General features: G+C 32.5%; 2 protein-coding genes and 1 pseudogene across 2 annotated transcripts; 1 reads left to right on the forward strand and 2 right to left on the reverse strand.

Annotated features, from left to right (window-relative positions):
- Nucleotides 1-1,210: 1,210 nt before the first annotated feature.
- LOC123921457 (probable protein phosphatase 2C 60) lies at nt 1,211-8,815 on the reverse strand. Its single transcript, XM_045974017.1, has 11 exons — nt 8,458-8,815; nt 7,749-7,871; nt 6,984-7,047; nt 5,738-5,846; nt 5,001-5,154; nt 3,760-3,885; nt 2,656-2,779; nt 2,468-2,544; nt 2,191-2,243; nt 2,003-2,057; nt 1,211-1,883 (listed from the first exon to the last, which is right to left on the reverse strand). The coding sequence occupies exons 2-11, from the start codon at nt 7,863-7,865 to the stop codon at nt 1,647-1,649; spliced, it is 1,116 nt and encodes a 371-aa protein (XP_045829973.1). The 5' UTR covers nt 7,866-7,871; nt 8,458-8,815; the 3' UTR covers nt 1,211-1,646.
- A 2,242-nt stretch (nt 8,816-11,057) lies between these two features.
- Nucleotides 11,058-12,935, forward strand: LOC123923218 (annotated as a pseudogene).
- A 569-nt stretch (nt 12,936-13,504) lies between these two features.
- On the reverse strand, nt 13,505-13,957 carry LOC123923076. The gene has a single exon (XM_045975715.1). It carries the CDS (start codon nt 13,955-13,957, stop codon nt 13,505-13,507), a length of 453 nt encoding a protein of 150 aa, XP_045831671.1.
- Nucleotides 13,958-20,888: the final 6,931 nt, after the last annotated feature.

Consider the following 20,888-nt stretch of genomic DNA (forward strand, 5'->3'; position numbering starts at 1 on the left):
ACATTAGTCATGTGTGTAATCATTTACTTGTAATAAAATAAAGAAATTTTGATTTCCTTATCATTCCTACCCTCTCAATTTTCTTTTTCCTCTCATTCTTCACAAGTCCTATATTACTTTTCAAAGAGCATTTACACCAACACTTATCTTGGATTCATATATACCATCACCCTTATGAAAGAAAAACTTTTATTTTTAGGTGACGAAGTAAACAGTGAGATATCAAATTAATTGAACGATCTAATGATATTTCTTAATTTACAAGACAAGACCATAGATTTGTATCTGTTTATAAATTCCCCGGGCGGAGAGGTAATATTTGGAATGACGATGTTTGATACTATGCAATTTGTAGAAGCAGAAGTACAAATAGTATGCGTAGGATTAGCCGCTTCAAACTTCAATGACATCTCTTCTTTTGCTAGGGGGAGAAATTACCAAAAAAAAAAAAATCACTTAAAATTCATTGATCAACTTGTCAAATTTAACTTAAGAAATAAGGAGTAAAAAACGCGACCAACATGGATAGCTTGCGATAGGTTTGTGTATACGATTCCTAGGTAGCATGGATAAGGAGGGTGACCAATAGAGGTTTGTGTAAACGATTCCTAGGTAGCATGGATAAGGAGGGTGACCAATAGAGATCTCTTCATTTCTAAAAAAAAATGAAAATATCCATTACAAATTTTTTAAGATATAAATAAATGCACCGTAAAAAAAAACAGATATAAATAAATGCACACACATTTAAAAAAGCAGTGACATAAAGTATGACATATATGTATTTATATCCTAAATGTGCACTTTTAAAATCATGGGTTTTGTACCAAAAATAAAAAGGTGCTGTGATAAATTGGATCTTTGGTTGTTGAGTATGTAAAGCGTGTGTTTAAATCCACATTATATCAAAGCAACAAATTGAAGAAAGCACGGTGGAATGCAGAAGACACTATAAACAACTCAACACAAATGTCTGCATTAGACTAAGTTCCAAATCGCAAATGAGAACAAACAAACATTTTCTCAGCAAGTTTAAAAGATCATGGAAGTTGACGAGTCAACAATGTAGAGGAAGAGATAATGAAGATAATTTTACATAAAAAAAAAAAAATAGTTTACTGGTTGAAGACTGTCGTCATATTTCAGATTTTATCAGGTTTTTTAGTTATCACCTTCTAGAACCAAGCAATAAATTAGCGAGCAAGTAACATCATGTGAAGAAAAAATAAATCACCTGTAATTTTGATACAATCTGCTAAATCCTTAAGAAACTTCTACAAATCGTGATTAATGTATATGACTTGAGAATTCAGACACGTTCTTAGAGTTCTTCCAGTTAACAATCATGTTTTTTGTCAGTGGTATGATTCCAAAAAAGGTAATTTTAACCATCCATGTAACTGTGTCTACACCAGTAGGTTTGCTGAACGCTTTTCCCCCCCTTATATTCTGGTCATCCACATTTATGTACAAAGCCAATAACCCCAGGAACTAGCAGTTTCTCACAAATTTACAATCCTCTATCGAGAATTAATGCCATGAATCTTAAATCTGGATATAAAGTAGTACACCCATGAACCTCCCCTCACCAGTGCTTCAATATGCAGTAAGAAATTGATGGCCATTTGCTCGAGTCTGAAATTCTCTCACTTCGATTCTACTTTCTGCCCGGCTTCAGACGGTTGAGCAGATGTATCTGGAGCCGGAGGATTTGGAGTCAGTTGAGCAGATGACTCAGGCTGGTCTATGTCAGAAGCATCTGAGGTCGGAATATTTTTGAACTGAATCAAGATCATGGTCATGTTATCACATCCCTCACCACCAGCTGTTGGTGCCAAGCACCTATCAAATACTTTCTCACAAACCGCAGAAAGTTTATTCTCCTGCATAGTCATGATTTTATATTAATGTAAAAACCAGATTTTGCAATTACAGCCATGTGAATGCTAATACTCAAGTTATTTCTCTGTAAAATAAACCAAGGTAACAATATAAAACTTACCGTCTTTAACTGGCCATGTATAAAGTCCACAAGCTGTTGGCTGGACATGCAATCCCTAGACACATAGGAGGTTATATATGATAGTAAATTAGTTGAAGTGAGAATTCAGAATAAAAAAAGGAATATTTGCTATCAATATGCATCTGGTAATAACAATAGAGTTTTCAGAGGAAATCTGAGTAACCTACCATATTCCATCACAAGCTATCACAAGAAACTCATCATCGTCGCAAAGCTCGACCTATCAGATATAAATAGGTATATACATTCAAATTGGAGAGAAGAAAATAGAGAACAACACTATGACGGAGCATCAGCACTTTAAACGATGCCCAAATAGGAAAAAAAATTTAAGTTATAATTTTTCCAAAGAAATACATATCTATCAATATAACATAAATAAAACATAGGCAAAAAAGGCCATAATTCTTATTTTTGTAGTGCATAATACACGGTAATACTTACTGACGTTACGTCCGGATCAGCAGTCACAACCTGCTTTTCAGCAGGCAAATACTTGTTCTGCTTAAATTCCATATCTCCTGTGATACAAAAACAACTATATCACAAACACTTGTATATTTCAGGAGAACACCAAACTCAGGCATTTTCTTTTGCTTTTAAGAATTATATAGCTAGAAGTTTTTTTTTACCAATTGCTCTAGCCAAATTCAAACTTCCATTGACTCGTCCAACTTGGATGAAACCACCAGCTTTCAAAATTCTGTCTTTCTCAACCTCAAGGTCAGGCTTGTGATCTTTAGACAAATTGTGTGCCTGCAAATATAACTTCGTTAAATAGGAGTGCGAACAAATTTTGCTCAAGTATAGCTCTAACATGCAGACAAGGCATCAACTCACAGAAACTAAAATAAGAAATTCATGATTTAGGAGAAAACAAGTCAGAAATACTGAATCCGATGACAGCAGCAAGGAAAGCCTAGACTTCGGAAGGATGAATGTAGATTTCAAAATTATTTTGCAATATCAATACAATCAACCATAGATGTCAATCCCAGATAGCATAGGGGCTAACCCTGGAACTGGTATTGCGTGTAGCAGGATGGCAGCTGTAGTATTATATATCTAAACAATTTATACTATATAATTTAAAATGATTATACTAAATATATACAAGTAATTATTTTGCCATTAGTTTATATTACTATTCAATTATTGGTCTATTATTATAAAATAATATTATTTTAGTTAGTTATGTTAGTTTGTTATTTTTTTGAATCAAATATTTGTTTATGACAAGGGCCCATATAGTCGTTAGTAGTCTTCTCTTTCAAACTGGAGCGCTGCTGCTGCACACAACAAGCAGATATAGCTGGAAAACAAATATATTTGTCGTGGAAATCTTAAATCGGCCATAAACAGGGAAAATTCCTTTCTTCAACTTTATCATCTTCTAATACGGTGCGTGTTTGGTGCACCTCGATCTGCGCTAAAAGCTCTGCGGCTCACTTCTGTGCCACACTGCTATGTATGGGTGCGGCCACCCGGCGCTATTGACAACATAAGTGTATATGGCATCAAGCATATGCGCACGCGCGCGCGTGTGTATATATATCAGAATTCACAAACTTTAGTATGAAACAGCACTTTTTAACATCATGTAACTTGTGTAAAAAAAAAGAGTCATGTAACTGCGCTGCGCCCCTCATTACCAGCTACACCATGCCTATCATATATAGGTCAATATTTGCTAAAATTGGAGAAGATCACAAAACTGAAAGAGGATGTGGAAGTACCTGGCCTTTCCTTGATAACACACATCTAGAATCACCAGCATTTGCAACAACAAGTTTTTTTCCTCGGATGACAGCCACACATGCTGTGCTTCCAGAGTTTGGCCCACTGAAATCAGAATGGGGTCCCTGATTCACAGTATATCACTTTCTCAGTTCAAAATAAAACCTTATTCAGTAGGGAATTCAAAGTTGTAACCAACTTAACCATAAAGGACTATATATGTCAAATTGTCACATACTGCGTAAATCATAACATCTTCCAAGAGTTGACTTTTAAGGTTTACATTTATTCATGCATGAGTCTATCATGATAATCATGATAAACATGTAGACAATAATATATGATGATTGATATACACAAGAAACATGGATGAGATCTTAACCTTACAATTTGAACAGCTAAATATAACAAAAACATGATTGAGTATACGTATTAAATGCTCAGAAGTTTATTATCGTTGACAGAAATCACAAATCATAATTTGACAGGAAGAAAACAGATAGAATCACAAAAGTAGCCATTTAAAGCATGCAAATTATTGGTGTTATTGATGAGGCAAACCAATATCAAGTTCAATACACTAAAACTGGAAACTTAGTGCCATTAGAAACACCAAAAGAAATGGCATACCACACAGCACAGTATTAATATTATTATTTACAATGGTGGGGTGGAATCTGTAATCAATAACTCAGCATGCCACAAGAGGATAGCCATGATGGTCAAACTTATGAGTTAACTTGGTAGAATTATATTTGTTTACAATTCTAGGTAAGGAAATTTAGTTAATTTGCTTGAAAAGTTGTTCCTGCATAAATTCAGGTAGACTTGAGTAGACTTGTACAAACTAGGTCATACTTCCTAATTTATTTCATCATCAACCATTTGTTCCTACCCGCCTTTTTCATTATCTCTGAAACACATTTTTTATTAATATAAACTCTAACAAGTTTACATTGAGTCTCAAGTTTGACAACCTTTGAAAGTCCAATGGACACTAGCAAAGTAACAACAAAAGGTTCTAGATAGTAGCTACTGAAAATTTTTGTTTAGATTGTAAGCTATTCTAGCAAAGGAAATTATATATAGAACTCATCAACACAAATAGATAACAAGTATGGTGACCATAAGCTTAAATTCCATTCATTGAAACCTTTCCAACATGCATCTAGAACAATGTAAATAAGTTAGAAAAAAAGCAGCGGTGATGCAAGAACAAACTGTGTTCCTTAGTTGTTACCTCCTCAAAAGCCCACTCATCAGCACGTTCATTGGCTTCACTACTCCTGGGAGACCATATAAACCCCTCTAGCATACCAGACAACTTTTCTATTTTATCTCCCAAGACTGCTAATTCTCTCCATCCTCTTTGTCCGCGCATCATGTCATCCATTCTGCCACAATATGAAGGAATATATATACATAAAAAGGAATAATTCAGAATCTCGAAACTCGATATATTAATCTCAACTATTGGTCAGATCTTTAAAGCTCTGACTGTACAAATTGTGTAAACCATGAAGGTAAAAAAATATAGTGAAAAAAAAACTATATTCCAGTAAAAGACTCAGTTCAGGTGGTAACACTACAAATTTTTTTAACAAGTCTAAAACACTTCAAATGCATCAATGTGTCATCTTAAACCCCTTAACTAATTTTTTTTTTATTTATTATTATTTCAATATGTAATATTTGAGTAAAAATAGGATATCCCAAAATGAAGACATAAAAGGATAAGTTCTACCTCAAAAGATACGGGGATACAGAGAGGAAAAGGAGAAGTGTTTCTAAACTATTTGTTACTGCACATGACTTCTTTGTTTCCTAGTAATTTGTATCTATGGGACAAGGATGCTACTGGGACACATAAAGTAGACAGTTATGGTAAAACATTTGGTGCAATATTGACCTTGGCTTTTACTGGCATCCAGTCAGACTAATGAAAATTCAAAAAGACAAGAGAAGAAATAAAATTACCTGAGGAAAGATTTCTGTAAAGACGTGGCTATATCTCCAGCTACATAAGCTTCATGCCTAAGCACCTGCTGATGTAGAAACTTTGCACAGAATTTTGAAACAGCTTTACCTGCAAATCAGTGAAGCCATGTTGAGGATTATAGAACTAGATGTTAAATATGGTATATATGTCAGCCACTCAGACCCATCACTAGACTTTGAAATGAAATAAAATTCATAGACATTTCATATTCAAAGTCCTCAAGTGAAGTATAATCAATACTAAGCCTTGAATGGACTAATAGTATAAATGCAAAATACAGCCAAAGTAACCAAAAATGAAAATAATTTTCCCGATTTTCCTTTGACATGGCCTCTGGAACCAAAATACAGACATTGCAAACAAAAAATTTATGGGATAAAAAGCATTTTAAATGTGACGAGGATTGGAAAGGCATTTCTATCTATGAGACTCCAAATAAATCTAACAAAATATAGGCCCAGTTTAGTTCAGATTAGTTTATAACTTATGAGAGCAGTTTAATTAAGATATTATGTATTTGATTCCTAACGTACAGAAAATCTCTTATAAGTTTATTAGGTGCTTATGAAGCAGTTGGATGAGACCTTTTTAAAAAGTTGATTTCGACTCATGAGAGGAGTTTGATTATTTAATTTCTTGATTCATTTTATTTTCTTCTCTTAAAGTGCTTGTTGAGAAGTTTATCCAAACTAGTACATACTGTACTGAAAATGTCAGACCTATGGGAGTTTTTTTATGTCGATGATAAAAATATATTGGACTCCTGGTGAATTAATGCAACCAATGATATATTACAAGGAAATTATGGTTAAAAGGAAAAGATGGAATCTGAAGCAGTATTTTACATCCATGACAAGTTTGAAATAATTGTAATTCGTAGAATGCTTATACTCCCGTCATATAAAGGAAAATGAAAAGCTGATCAGTAACACAAAACAGATATTTCTGGCAGCATGTTAAGTAGTAAAAGCCACCAATGTCAAGGTGGGTTGCAAAGGAAACTTCAAAATCAAAGCAACAGGCTAAAGGCAACATTTAAACCACCATGCTTTCTGAGTAATGAAATAATTTTGCTTATGAAAAGTTACAGCTCCAATGATAAGATTCAAGTAAAAAATAATAAATTTAAATGACAGAAAAGAAAAACTAATTCCTTTGCTGTATTTTGAAAATGAGTGGATGGAAAAAAACAATATTATGAAAACATAAAGACAAGATACCAACCTCCGTGGCCATCATAAACACCAAAGTAAGACGTAGACTCGTCCAAATACGGATGAGCTGCATGCTGGGAAGTCATATAGAACAATTAAAAATCATATCGAATAGATTTTGATATAATAATGAGCTACTTAAGTACAAGAGAATCAAGGTAGACCAAACAAGAAGCATCTACATCATATACATGCAATCATCATTTCTAAAAGGAAGGAATTTTTCATCACAACAATAGCACAATTCACCCTCTAATAAATTGAAATTTTACTATTTACATTAGTGAATTCACAACAATAGATTATTATTAATGCGCACATAATGATGCTTTTATTTTACACACATCATTGTAGTATATTAATGATGAAAGCAGTAATCTATAAGTTTATTTAAACAGAAGATAAAAGATACAGCTCCATTTACAACATTCTTAGTCATTTGTGCAAATCATAAATACCTAGTTTAGGATTTTCTAGTGTTGTCAATTGTGGATCACGGAAAATAGTGATTTGTTCAAATTATGCTCGCAATAGTTCCATAGGCCTATAGCACCACTATTTGACAACATTTTAAACTAAATGTGGCGAATTGTGGATTTTTTTTTTGTTCAAATTCTCCTGCATCATAGCATCACTATTTTAACAACACTGGTAGTTTCCTCACAAGTGTGATTAACAGACATCACACGACATACACACCTCAATAAACACAGCGACTCACTTATTGAAAGCAATACACAAAACAAATATGAACCAAAAGAAAAAGAATAGTTACAGCATCTTCCATAGTAGCACGCCAGCCCTGCATGGATGACAAACCGAATCGGAGCATGTCATTCTCACCATCTTCAGATGCCTTCTCGGTTTTCGGCGTACTCAGATATATCCCCATCTGAAACTGCAATCACATTACACACAAAATCAACACTGAATCACAAAAACAGTATGCATCATCAATCACATCAAATCTATGAAGGAAACACACACTTCAATTTCAATTTCATATAAGTGCGTGTTTAACAATCCATTACATAGACTTCAAATGTGAGTTAGTTCAACCTAACCATATTTCAAACACACTATAACTCATTTTTTAAGAAAAGTCAAATCTAATCATATTTATTTGCACCGGATTCATGAAACATGATATATATTCTAAATAAATAAAATAAACTAAAAAATTTGAATCGGAGAAAAATTATGCAATGCAATGCAATCGAAACTAAAACAGAAAACAAAACAGATCGAAACGGTAACAGATGCAACGAAATCAAATGAATGAAAACATGAAATGAATGTGATCTAGTGATGTGAAACAATGAAGATCAAAACAGAGTAAAAAGTAATTGGAAATGAGAATAATGATAATGATGAATCAGAAATCATAAATCATAAATCAGAAACAGAAGAATCAAGAATCAAAGAGCGATGAATGAATAGTAATAAAATTAGAGAGAATTAGGGTTGGATGGAAGAATACTCACAGTCAGTGGTGTAAGAGAGAGCGAGTGAAACGTGTGAGAGAGAAAGAGAAAGAGAAAGAGCGCGATGATAGTAATCGATTTGTTTGTGGGGGAAGAAAAGAAAGAAAGAATAGTTTTGCAGTTAGTTGTTGTTTGCCTCTGATGTAGGAATGGCTCCCAGTTTTTGTGTTAAACCAGCTCCAGCTTGCCACGCGCCTCTCATCATACTACCATTTTTTCTTTGATTCGGATCAGTTCTGGCATTAAGTGATCTAACCCTTTTCAATCATAGTTGCAGGAATCGAAATGTGATTATCTATCAAATTCAGCGTGAATCATCATATCTTCTTTTTTAGATAAAAGTAAAGTAGTATTCGATGTCACACAAAATATATTGAAACTATAAATACATTTTCCATATTTTATTTGACTCTAAAATATTGACTAAATTGATCATAAAAAAAATGCATTTTGAGAATTAAATTTACTACATAAAAATAAATTCAAGGACAAAAATGAGTAAAAAAAAGAACATGAGGAAATTTGTTTATAAATTTGATACATTAAGAGACTAATGTGACAATTAATTACACATTCGAGGACTAAAATGGTGGTTTGCATTTTTTTTTTTAATTAAAAAAATGTCATTTGTGATATAGGTTATGATAGATTGATTACAACACACCCTAATTTGCAAAGGAAAAAAATATTATGAGAAAAAATGACGAGTACTTGTGCTTAGATAACTTGATTGATAAATATTAATATTGTTAAACTTAACATTTTCATCCTAAATTCAAACTCCACCTCATAACTATATAAGTTTGTAGTGGTAATTGTTATTTTGTATACAAACCAAAAATAAAATAAAATGATGAGAATCGGTGTTTATATTTACTGCTCTAAATATACCCAACTGACATAACCAATTACTTGAAATATAATGTTAACTAACTCAACTACTAATTACTTGAAATATACATCAATATATTTCCTATTTCAAGATAGCTCCAATGTGTTTGCTTACTTTTTATGCTTGAAAAAGTCTATATTAGATTTATCATCCATCAACAATTTCACAATGTCATATTCTTTTTATCGTAGAACCAAACACATACTATATAGATGTAGCTTATATTCGGCTTCACAAGACGACAAAGCCATTACATCTTCCTTCATGCATTTGGTGTCATATGAGAAGATATGATTATACAACGGAGTATGATTTTTATACGCCCGTTAATGTAAAAAAAAATTACATTGGTGTTTATTTCTCTTTTGAATAAAAAATATAAAAGAGTGTAATATTATTGGTGTAAAAAGTTTTACATTGTCAATCCATCACAACATTTTTTTTTTTGAAACGGCAAAATCCATCACAACAATTCAAATTTCATTTTACATATTTTTAGATGTCTTTTTAAATTGATTGATATGTTGAGGGATTTAGCAAAAGGTAAGGCTTCTGTGAATTTTTTGCTTAGGCGTGAATAATTTTGGATATGCATCATCCTCTCTTGTCATTTCTCTCTAGTTTTTGTATATATTTTATTTTTGTTTTTTAATAAAAATATGAACTATAGGTAGATGACGGGGAAGAATACAAATATCAACAAAGTTGTGATGTCTATCCTTACATTGATGTCTAAATACCCTTAATTTATATAAAAAAAAGACCCTTTAAAAAAAAAGTGTTTTAATAGATATTAAAGTCAATTTTAGGCGTAGTTTAAACGGTGATCTTTAAAAATTATATATGTAACCATTAACATTATGCTTCCATTTAAACGTGAATTGTCTACTGAGAATCAAAGATTTTAAATTTTTAATCACAATGAATTAACAAAATAAATTAATAAACTTTCCTCGAATCAAGATATATACAATTTATATGATCACCAATTCCATGGTTGGAACAAAAATTAGTCATATGTTGTAATTCAATCTCTCTATTTAGATATTTGTCCAACTTTGAGTTTTTCTTTTATTTTCTTCTCATTATCAGAAGTTTGCCAAGAGTTTTCTTGTAGAAAACACATTCCTACTATTCATTTTTTTTTTGTGCCTGATCTATTGATACTGATTTTTTTAGTGAAGCCATGTTTGTTTATCTTAAATAAGGCTATACATGCATGTGAATTTGAATTATAATATTCATAGCTTAGTATATTTTTAATTTAAGTCAAAGAAAGTTGGCAGGGACCATGCCACAATATTTTAACCTTTGTCCCCCCTATTATCAAGCAAAGTTAAAGAAAACTGTGTTGTTTTCTACTGCAGCGAATCTTAAAATATATATATATATATAACTTGCCTCAAACGACTATATAGTATAAAATAATGTACTAAAACCAAGTTAATATTATCTTGGAGTTAACTAGTATTGTGAAATAGTCGAGCATTATATTTTAAAATATTTCACAACTTTGTACAAGTCATAGTTCAACTAACAAAAAATACTGAAATTGTTAGGTCAGACGTCGTGACCGAAGTTTGAATCCTGACACTGCTTCTTCACATATCTATGTGAGTTATAATGATTTTGCCAAGATCTACAAAAATAATAAATTAAACTTAAATCTGAAAGTTGGCCTCAAATTGAGATATATATAATTTAGTGAGCAACTTTCATAAACCATAAACCAGCTAGATTATCGATTAGATCTAATAATGGCTGAAACAAAAACAACTAGTCATATAGTAGTAACTTCAATCCCTCTATTTAGCCATGAATCCTCAGTGATTGAGTTTTGCAAGAGACTCATTCATGTCAATAACCATTTCCATGTCACTTGCATCTTCCCCACCATTGATGCACCAATTCCAGCCACTCTCAAATTACTTGAATCTCTTCCTTCAACTATAAAATGCACTTTCCTCCCTCCAATAAACAAACAAGACCTACCACAAGATGTTGCCTTGCAAATCGAACACGCGGTTACTAAATCCATGCCATCTTTGCGCGACTCGTTGAGTTCACTTTGTTCAAATTCAACCACACCACTAGTAGCAATGGTTGTTGATCCTTTTGCAAACCAAGCTTTAGAAATAGCCAAAGAATTCAACCTCTTATCATTTTTGTACTTCCCGGTTTCTTCCATGACAACTTCACTACACTTGTATTTGCCAATACTTGATCAACAAGTTTCATGTCAATACATCGATCACACCGATCCTATTCAAATCCCGGGTTGCATTCCTATTCGTGGCCTAGATTTACCTCCTACTTTTTTTCAAGATCGGTTTAGTATCGCTTATGAGACAATTCTTCGACAAACCAAGAGGTTTCCTCTTGCTGATGGTGTATTGATTAATAGCTTCTCGGAAATGGAGGCAAGTACGGTGAAAGCTTTAATGGAGAAGCAACATAACATTATCAACAAAACTCAATTAGTTTATCTAGTTGGACCAATCATACAAACCGGTTCAAATCAATTAAATGAATCATTATGTGTGAAGTGGTTGGAGAATCAAATACCAAATTCGGTTTTGTATGTTTCCTTTGGAAGTAGAGGGAGTTTATCTCAAGAACAAATTAATGAACTAGCTTTAGGGTTAGAGTTGAGTGGTAAAAAATTCTTGTGGGTTTTGAGAGAACCTAGTAATTTTGAAAATTTAGGTGATCATAGTGCTAAAAATGATCCTTTACAATACTTACCAAATGGATTCTTAGAGAGAACAAAAGAACAAGGGTTAGTTGTTTCTTTTTGGGCCCCACAGACTCTAATACTAGGTCACAGTTCAATCGGCGGATTTTTAACTCATTGTGGTTGGAATTCAATACTGGAAAGCATTTTGTTAGGAGTGCCTATGATAACTTGGCCGTTGTTTGGCGAACAAAAATTGAATGCTATTTTATAATAGAGGGACTTAAAGTTGGTTTGAAGGTGATATTTAATGAGAATGGCATTGCACAAAGAGAGGAAATTGCTAAGGTTGTTAGAGATTTAATGTTGGGTGAAGAAAGAAGTGGGATTCAACAAAGAATTGATGAGCTTAAAGATGCTGCTGCCAGTGCATTAGAAGAAGATGGATCCTCCACAAGGGCACTTTCTCAACTTGGCACTCAAATGGAAAGCAATGCAAGGAAATAAAGTTTTTCATACAATTACGGTATTTGGTTAATTAATTACGTTTAATAAAGTTTTTCAATGCAAGGAGTAGTTGATTCAGCTGATTAAATGATTAATTCAATTCTCATTTTAAATTATGGTTAATCTCATTTTCACAAATTTTGAATATGATTTAAATTAAGAATTTACTCAACTGAATTAATTTACAATTTTACTTGAGTTGGTAGTTTAGTGTTTAGTTTTTTTGTATAATCAATCCTTGTTCCTTGCTTCTCTACATGTAATCCAAAGTCAGAATATTCTGTTGTAGTGTACTGTTTTAATTCTTAGTTGGTTTGTTTCTTTCAAAAATGAATAAACACCAAGCATCACTCTATTTTTTGTTGGGTGTTTTTTATAGGTTCATTTGTCAAAGACAAATTTATTTGAGATGTGTCGAACGTTATGAAAATATATATTATTTTATTAGCGGTATTATCTTTATTTTTGTATCGGGTAATTTGCTTTTGTGAAGAGACTCTTAAGCTTTGTAACGGTGGTTAGAGATTAATTTATTTTTTTGAATTTTTTTTAATATAAATTAAATACATTAACTATTCAATTAATATAAAAAAATATTTACTTATGATCAAAGCCGGAGGAGTTGTCCTCACTATTATCTTGCCCCCAACACCTAATACAAATTAAAGCCTAAGAATCTCTTCACAAAAGCAAATTATGTGACCCCAAAATGGAGTAAAAGTTGTAGAAGAGCAAGATAATTTAACATTTTAGGATCTCACTCAATGTTAGTAAGTATAGTAACAAGTTACAAAGCAGTTGAAGAAAATGCAAAAAACATCATCTTCTACTCGAAAGCCAAACAAACTTTACCGTAAAAGAGCAATAGAATTTAGATATTCTAGGATCTCGCTCTCAGTGTTCCCGTTAGTTTTTTTTGGTAAGAAAGCTAAAGAGTACAAGGGAAAAGAAAAAAAAAAGACAAAAAAGAAAGACTAGTCTTTTAGGAATAAAATTTCTAAAGCATCGTTCTTGAGCAGATCTTGAACGCCTTCTGGAGGACAGTCATGGTTAGTGAAATCAGCATTCGAGGAGGCTCCTAATTTTGCGAAGAAGTCTGCGTATTGATTACCTTCTCTAAGAGTGTGACAGAGGGAAACATTACTTTGGGAAAACAAATCCTTTATGTCATGGATCAAAACTGCATGCATATGAAACTTAACTTGGGGACCTTTTATGAGGTTAATACGGTGTAAAGAATCTGAATAGCAGACAAGTTCGTCAATGCCCATGTTTATGGCCAACAAGAGGCCCTCATACAAGATATCAGAAGACCCTTGAATGTAACCAGAAAACCCTGCCAAATAATGACCAAAAGTATTTCTAATGATTCCACCAAAACCTGATCGAGCTGGGGAACCGAGACAGCTTAGTATGGAGCTCTTCATATGTCTTTATTCTACAATTACATTATATTTAATTCTACAATTACATTATAGAATTGTATGTCTTTATTCTACAATTACATTATATTTAAATTTCATTATTATTAGCACTTTTTTTCTTGACAAAATTATTATTAGCACTTATTAGCAACAAATCTGCAAATGTAATTTTTTTTCTTATTTACTTGTAATTTTTTATATAAAAAAAATATTAATCGTTATTTTATCTATTATACTATTATTATGTTTTGAGATATCTATTATACTATGTTAAAAATGCCAAAAATCGGATGTCATGACCGGGGTTTGAAATTCGACTCATTCACTTTTGTGTGAGTTTCCAATGGCTATTTAAGAGCTCATTGATCCCTGAAGGATGATAGTGATATCACTTTGATTGATTGATTGATTGATTGTATGAAATTATCATGCACTCAAGATTTCTGCCCTGCGTGTACAGATTGCCTACTAAGGTCAGATTATTGTATGCACCTCTAATAATTAGTTATGGTGTCTTTGGTTTGAAAGAAAGAAATAGGAAATAGAGAAAAACATGATTACCAATGAATGATGGAAATATAGAAAAACACAATTACCAATGAATGATTCATCATTTCATTGGTATCCTTCACAGGTAATTGTGTTTTTTTATATTCCCTATATATTTCTCTTAAACCAAGAGGAGCTATAGTATGTTTTCACTTGTGGCTTTTAAATTTATTCTGCTTAGGATTTACAATGTCTTTTAAATTTGGCAATCATTTCCCATTACGAAGGAATTTTAACATACACACAAACCATTTTAAAAATAGGAAAATGCTAAACAGTGCCTCCGGGACACTAGTTAAGGATACAAATATAGAAGTTTTATCTCGTAAATTGCGCATTCAATGTTTTAATGAAGTGAAAAGTTATTCTCTCTCATCATTAACTTTATCATTTGTTTCCTTTTTTAGTATGCTTAACTAGTGCCCCAGGGGCACTGTTTAGCATGACCTTTAAAAATATTTGGACACTAAATATTAAATAATTTAGTCACATTATTTAACATTACTTCATTATCATTTTGAGTGTGTATCTAAATATAAAAACAATTAGGCTTGTGCCCAAGCAAGTATCTCTTCACATGGAGTACTTAGTTTTCAAGTCCAGATGACCGACAGAAAAAGACTCGTTTAGTTGTAGAAATCGTGAACAAATTTGTTAATTATCGGGATGGTGTACCTTTTTATGTGTCACTCTATTATCAAATGTCAAAAGTTAACTTTTCACTTTAAAATATTGTTCAATGCAAACAAAAATTTCAGTATTTTTTTTTTTATATAGGAAAACTCCGGTACTTATTCCAAAATTTAAAATACTTCGGTATTTCAATTTGGAAACTTAGGGGCTCATTTTAGGCCCTGAGGCCTATTTTTTACTTAGGGGCTTAACATATTTTTTATTTGGGTAAATAGGGTTTTACCCATCCGATAAAATAGACGAATTTTGTATTATTTTCTATAAAATAAAAAGTTGTGATTCCCTCTCGTAATATCAAGTGTCCCCATTAGTAACAAGCTAAAAAGCAAGCGAAAAAAGATCATCTTTCATTTGGAAGCTAAACGAACGTTAATGCATGTGAATTTGCATATATGATTTGTTCTAATTGGTTGGTGGCCGGGTACCCTAAAATTATGAATGAATAGATTAGAAAAAGCGGTAAAATAAAGTATTTTTAAATGGAAATATAAAATGCAAAATGAAAAGTGACCTCTTGTAGGAAATTTCCTTTTGAGGCATTGTAGGATAAAATATAAAATGAACCAAAAATAAAACCATCGATGGATGAGACAATCAAAGTAATAAAATGACCGAAAGTTTCATGCAGTCAGGTGGAGTATGGTTACAACACCTAAGCAAATGGGTGGCTTAGGACTGAGAAAACTAGATGTGATGAACCAAGCTTGTTTATTGAAACTTTGTTGGAACTTCACAAGTGGAAATAATGATTTTTGGTGTGAGGTTTTGAAAGGGAAATATAAAGTTACTGATTTTGCTAATATTGCCAATGCAAAGGTCACTGATTCAAGTATGTGGAAAGCTATAATAAGCTTAAAGTCCCACTTGGATATTAATTCTTTCTGGACTATTGGAGATGGGAGTTACATTGATGCTTGGAATCAATCATGGATTGAACCTGGGTATACTGTAATGCAAAACTGTGTGTCCCAATCCAGCTACAGGGCGCTCGAGTTTGCGATTTAATAAAAGAGAATGGTCAGTGGAATTGGAACATTCTAGTCGACTGGTTGCCAACCGATGTTCAAAATAAAATTGCAGCAATTCCTCCTCCTTGTGCTGCAAATGGCCATGATGAACGTGCAGGAATAAGTGGAAAAAGTAGTGATTTTTCTGTGTCGGTTATGTATGACATGCTGTGTGATTTTAATCGGCAGGAATTGGATCCCGTGTGGAGTAAGGTGTGGAAATTATGCGTAACAGAAAGAGTGAGATGCTTTATATGGTTGTTAGTACATAATAGGCTTCTCACAAATCATCTCAAAAGTAGAATGGGACTTGGTCATGCTATGTGCCGTTATTGCGGGAATGTCGCAGAAACAAGTTTACATGCTATGCGAGATTGTGCTTTGATTGTTCCATTTTGGCTGCAGGTTGTGCCTATAGAAGAGAGAGGCACCTTCTTTATGGAAGAACACCAGCAATGGATTAGAACGAACCTGAACAAGTGTAGGAAGCAACAGAATGGTAGCGCGTGGTGTGATTTTTGGGCCACGGCGTGCCATAATTTGTGGATATGGAGAAATAAAGAATTGCATGATGATGACCTTGTGAGGCCTATGTATGCGGTTCAATATGTGTCAAACAAAGTAGAGGACTACATGCAAGCAAAGAAAGCAACCGAGGTGTTGAGATGTCGAGAAGTTGTGAGTATACAAATTGGTTGGATTCCACCGACAGGGGACCGTGTGAAACTTAACACGGACGGGGCAAGGAAGCATAATAACATAGCTGGGTGTGGAGGCATAATTCGGGGTAGTCAAGGTGAATGGCTTGGTGGTTTTGCAAAAGGAGTTGGAAATTGCAGTGCTTTCGTGGCAGAGTTGTGGGGTGTCTATGAAGGCTTGTCATATGCAAGGAGGTTGGGGTTCATGAAAGTCGAGCTCAATATAGACTCTGTCACGGTGGTTAATGTGTTAACTAAAGGAACCTTGCAGAGCCTGGCCGGAGCTATGTTGGTACGTAACATAAGAAGTTTGATAGCCTTGGACTGGGAAGTGAGTATTGTGCATGCGTACAGAGAATGAAACAAATGTGCTGATGCTTTGGCCAATATTGGCTGCACGTTGGATAATGAAATCATTGTTTATGATGATTGCCCATCTGAGATTAAGGATTTGCTGTTAGCTGATGTTTTGGGGATAACTACCCCTAGATTGCTTCATGTGTAAATTTTTTTTTCTCGGGCTTCGGCCCTCATTATCATAAAAAAAAAAGTAATAAAAATGTATGACATTCCTTTTAATCGATAAACAATCTTAATTAATTTGAAAGTGGAAAGTAAAATAATTTAATCAAATCTCAAAGTCTGCATCAAAGTAAGATACAAGTTATCAAAACAAACATAAGCTGCTCAAGAGCATTGGATCAGCAATTTTAAATAATTTTTATTTTTTATATCACCTTTAGTGATTTGTTCAAAATATTTATTTTATCTTATATTGTTTCATAGTTTATGATAGTATTTAAAATATGTGTTAAATTCTTATAAAAAAAATATGTGTTAATGATGTTGGTCAAAAATAAAATATGCATTGCAAGTTTTTAAAGATATAATAGTTTTTTTTTTTACAATGAGTTGTGAATCGAACACAAGACCTATAACATACTATTCAAACCTCTCACTATTAGACAAAACTTAGTGGTTTGGCAATCAAATGTACTTAAATGTTTATTAAGGATGAAAAATTTATATTTTAGCATAAGAGGAAATACCATAAAAAGAAAAAGAGAGATAGTGTAATTCAAACTTCTCTAATTACCGTTTACAATGGTTTCAACATTCAACACAATCTTTTTCAATTTCCAACAATCCACATCATTTTCTCTTTCTTCCATATAATAATTCAACACTCATTCAACTTTTACCCTCTCCAATGGTTTTTCATTCAACACTCTACCCCACCACTTTTTATTTCATATTCTTATTTAAATTTATATTTCTGTTTTTATGATTACACAAAATTATAATTTTAAATTAAAATAATGAACACTTAACAATTGATAATTGTTGGAATAATTAGAAGAATTTTGATTGTTGAAATCATTATTGGGATCAATTTCACTAAAAAAAGACTAAAACTTCAAAATAAACACTAATAGAAAGATAATAATAAGATTAAGATAGTGAAAAACTTGGTTTTTTTTTCTTTTTTGTGTCCAAATCAAATGAACCAAGTCTCTATTTATAGACAAAACAAAATTATGAATTTTGGTAAAAAAAAAAAAAAAATTAATTTGCAATGAAATAATTGAGTTCAAAGTATTAATGTGATAAAAATTCAGACAGCCAATCAAAATCAAACACGTGGCGCATTCAACTATGTTGAATTCTTTCAACACCTCTCTCCCCCACATCATTCAACACCCATTTTCAACACACCCTCTCCAATGGTTTTGCTTCCTTCAACATCCATTCAACACCCATTTTCAACACCATTGTAAATGGTCTTAGAAGAGAGCAGGGGACGGACTACTCATGAGTTGGGGAGGGCCATGACTCATTTTTAATATATATATATATGCAAATCTTGTTGATTTTCGTTCCTCCCGTTAAAAAACGACTGCGTTTGTAGCTAATTAGCTACAAACGCAACTGGAAAAAATATCGAAATTGTTAGGCCGGATGTCGTGATCCGGGTTCAAACCCGAGATCTCACAATTATATGTGAGTTTAATTTCAGTGGATTACCACTTCATCTAAGACAAAAAAAAAAGAAATAAAAAAAAAACACAGGAAAAAAAAAAGAAACAACCAATATCTAAGAAAGAAAAGGAAACCCAAAGTATCTTTAAGAAATAAGGAGCCCATCAAACATTTATTTCATTAAATAATTGTGTCATTATTCTTGCCTCCCCCCTCCCTTTTTTTTTTAACCCTATGGTTTTTAGGTGAAGGAATCTCCAATAATCCAGAGTTTGGTTATCACCAGGAATCAAATTCGATTCTCAAGAACAATTCTTCTTAGGGGAAGCTCATTAATCACTTGAGCCAAATATCTTGATTTTTTTTTCACCATGATTTATCGATTGTTGCTTTAAACCAATTGTGCTATGACACTTTGGTTTTAGAAAAAAAGGCAAACACACAATAAAATGGTTTGCATATCTTTCAAGTTAATCCAAATGTTATGGATTTAAACCTAATCTTGTGAATGTAGCATCATTAAAACACCCGAGGGAGTGTGTTAAAATTAACTAGTTTTTAAAGTTTTTTTCTTGTGTTGGACTTAATTTTCTGTTTTGGGCCTTTGTTAGGTTTATTTAGTTTGGGCCAAATTCTGTTTTTCTAATAACAAATAAGAGAATTTCTTTCGGCATCTTACCCATTTTCTCGCGCACCTTATGAATTTACCAAAATTTCTATGTCTGCTACTTAGGTAGCATATACCCCCCAAAGATATCCTACCAATTTTTTTTATAACATTTGCTACTTTAAGTAGCGGACAACATATTTAAATTTTCTCATTTATATAATGTTCACTACTTAAATAACGGAAGAACAAAAATGAAAACGCGGAAATGTAATTGCGAAGATATATATCCAATTAATTAAGTGTCTACAATTGCTAACATATGATACCCAATTAACACACTGAGAGCGCTTTATTGTCTTTATAATCCTATCTCCAACTCGAATTTGATTAATTTTTGCATTGCAAAGCATGATACACACAAAAGTTTTTTTTTTTATAAATAATTTTAGTTATTAGTATTACAATGTTATGTTAATTTTTTTTTCTTTGTTAGGACTTGAACCTAGACCTCCTACTCCTTAACTCTTAACTCAACTAGTTAAGCTAGTTGAGCTACCCATCCCAACCCTTATACATACAAAAGTAATTTTACCAAGAAGCATGTACATTTGATCACCATTCTTATCCACGTTTCAATGTATAGTATAGGGTGTCAAATTCCACCAAGAGTTTTGGTTTAGTTTTGTTGCTACAAATAAGCTTTGGTTTATTTCGTAGTGTCAACCAAAAATCTAGAATGCGATGATAATATAGACAAAATGAGAATCATATTATAATGTTAATATTTGTTGGTGTGGTTGTTATAGACGCGTCTTCTAGATTGAAAAGATTGGAAAATTAGTGTATAGAGAAAGTACAGTGTGTGGAGACTCAATATTGAGCAAATTTGACTTGTAGTAGTAGTAGAATTAACAAAACTTAATTGACTCCGTGGGAAGGAACTTTCAAAAGGATAAGTACAAAAGGATAAGTTGATTTTGTAGAATTATTATCTTTTACTTATTTAATAATTGAATATGTAATGAGATATGTTGACATGACATGTAAATTATTTAACTGACGGTTGATCTGCATGACTTGATCAAAATTAATATTTTATAAAAAGAGTTAAAATTAGGGGTCAAAAGTACAATGAAAATTAGTTGATCAAAATTGTAAGTTTGTAAAAAATTAAGTTGTTAATATTGGTTTTAATTCAAAACTGATTTCTGTTATGGCAGTTATTTTTCTGTTTTCATAGTTAGTTGTAGTTTGTTATACTTTTCTACTTTGGTTGTTAGATTAGTTATGATAAGAGGGAGGTTGAATAACTTGGAGTCCAAGTAACAACTAGCCCACCACTTGTTGTATATAAACCCCTTTTGCGATTAATAAAATTGACTCCTTTTCTTTTAATC

This window comes from Trifolium pratense, linkage group LG4, assembly GCF_020283565.1.
Source record: "Trifolium pratense cultivar HEN17-A07 linkage group LG4, ARS_RC_1.1, whole genome shotgun sequence".
In the NCBI taxonomy this organism is placed as follows: Eukaryota; Viridiplantae; Streptophyta; class Magnoliopsida; order Fabales; family Fabaceae; genus Trifolium; species Trifolium pratense.

Coding starts and splice junctions, on each gene's coding strand:
- LOC123921457 (XM_045974017.1), bottom strand. CDS start 7,865: ATGGGGATATATCTGAGTACGCCGAAAACCGAGAAGGCATCTGAAGAT. Junction 2,780..3,759: donor TGTTATCAAGGAAAGGCCAG/GTACTTCCACAT, acceptor TTATATTTGCAG/GCACACAATTTGTCTAAAGA. Junction 2,545..2,655: donor GAATTTGGCTAGAGCAATTG/GTAAAAAAAAAC, acceptor TTTGTATCACAG/GAGATATGGAATTTAAGCAG.
- LOC123923076 (XM_045975715.1), bottom strand. CDS start 13,957: ATGAAGAGCTCCATACTAAGCTGTCTCGGTTCCCCAGCTCGATCAGGT.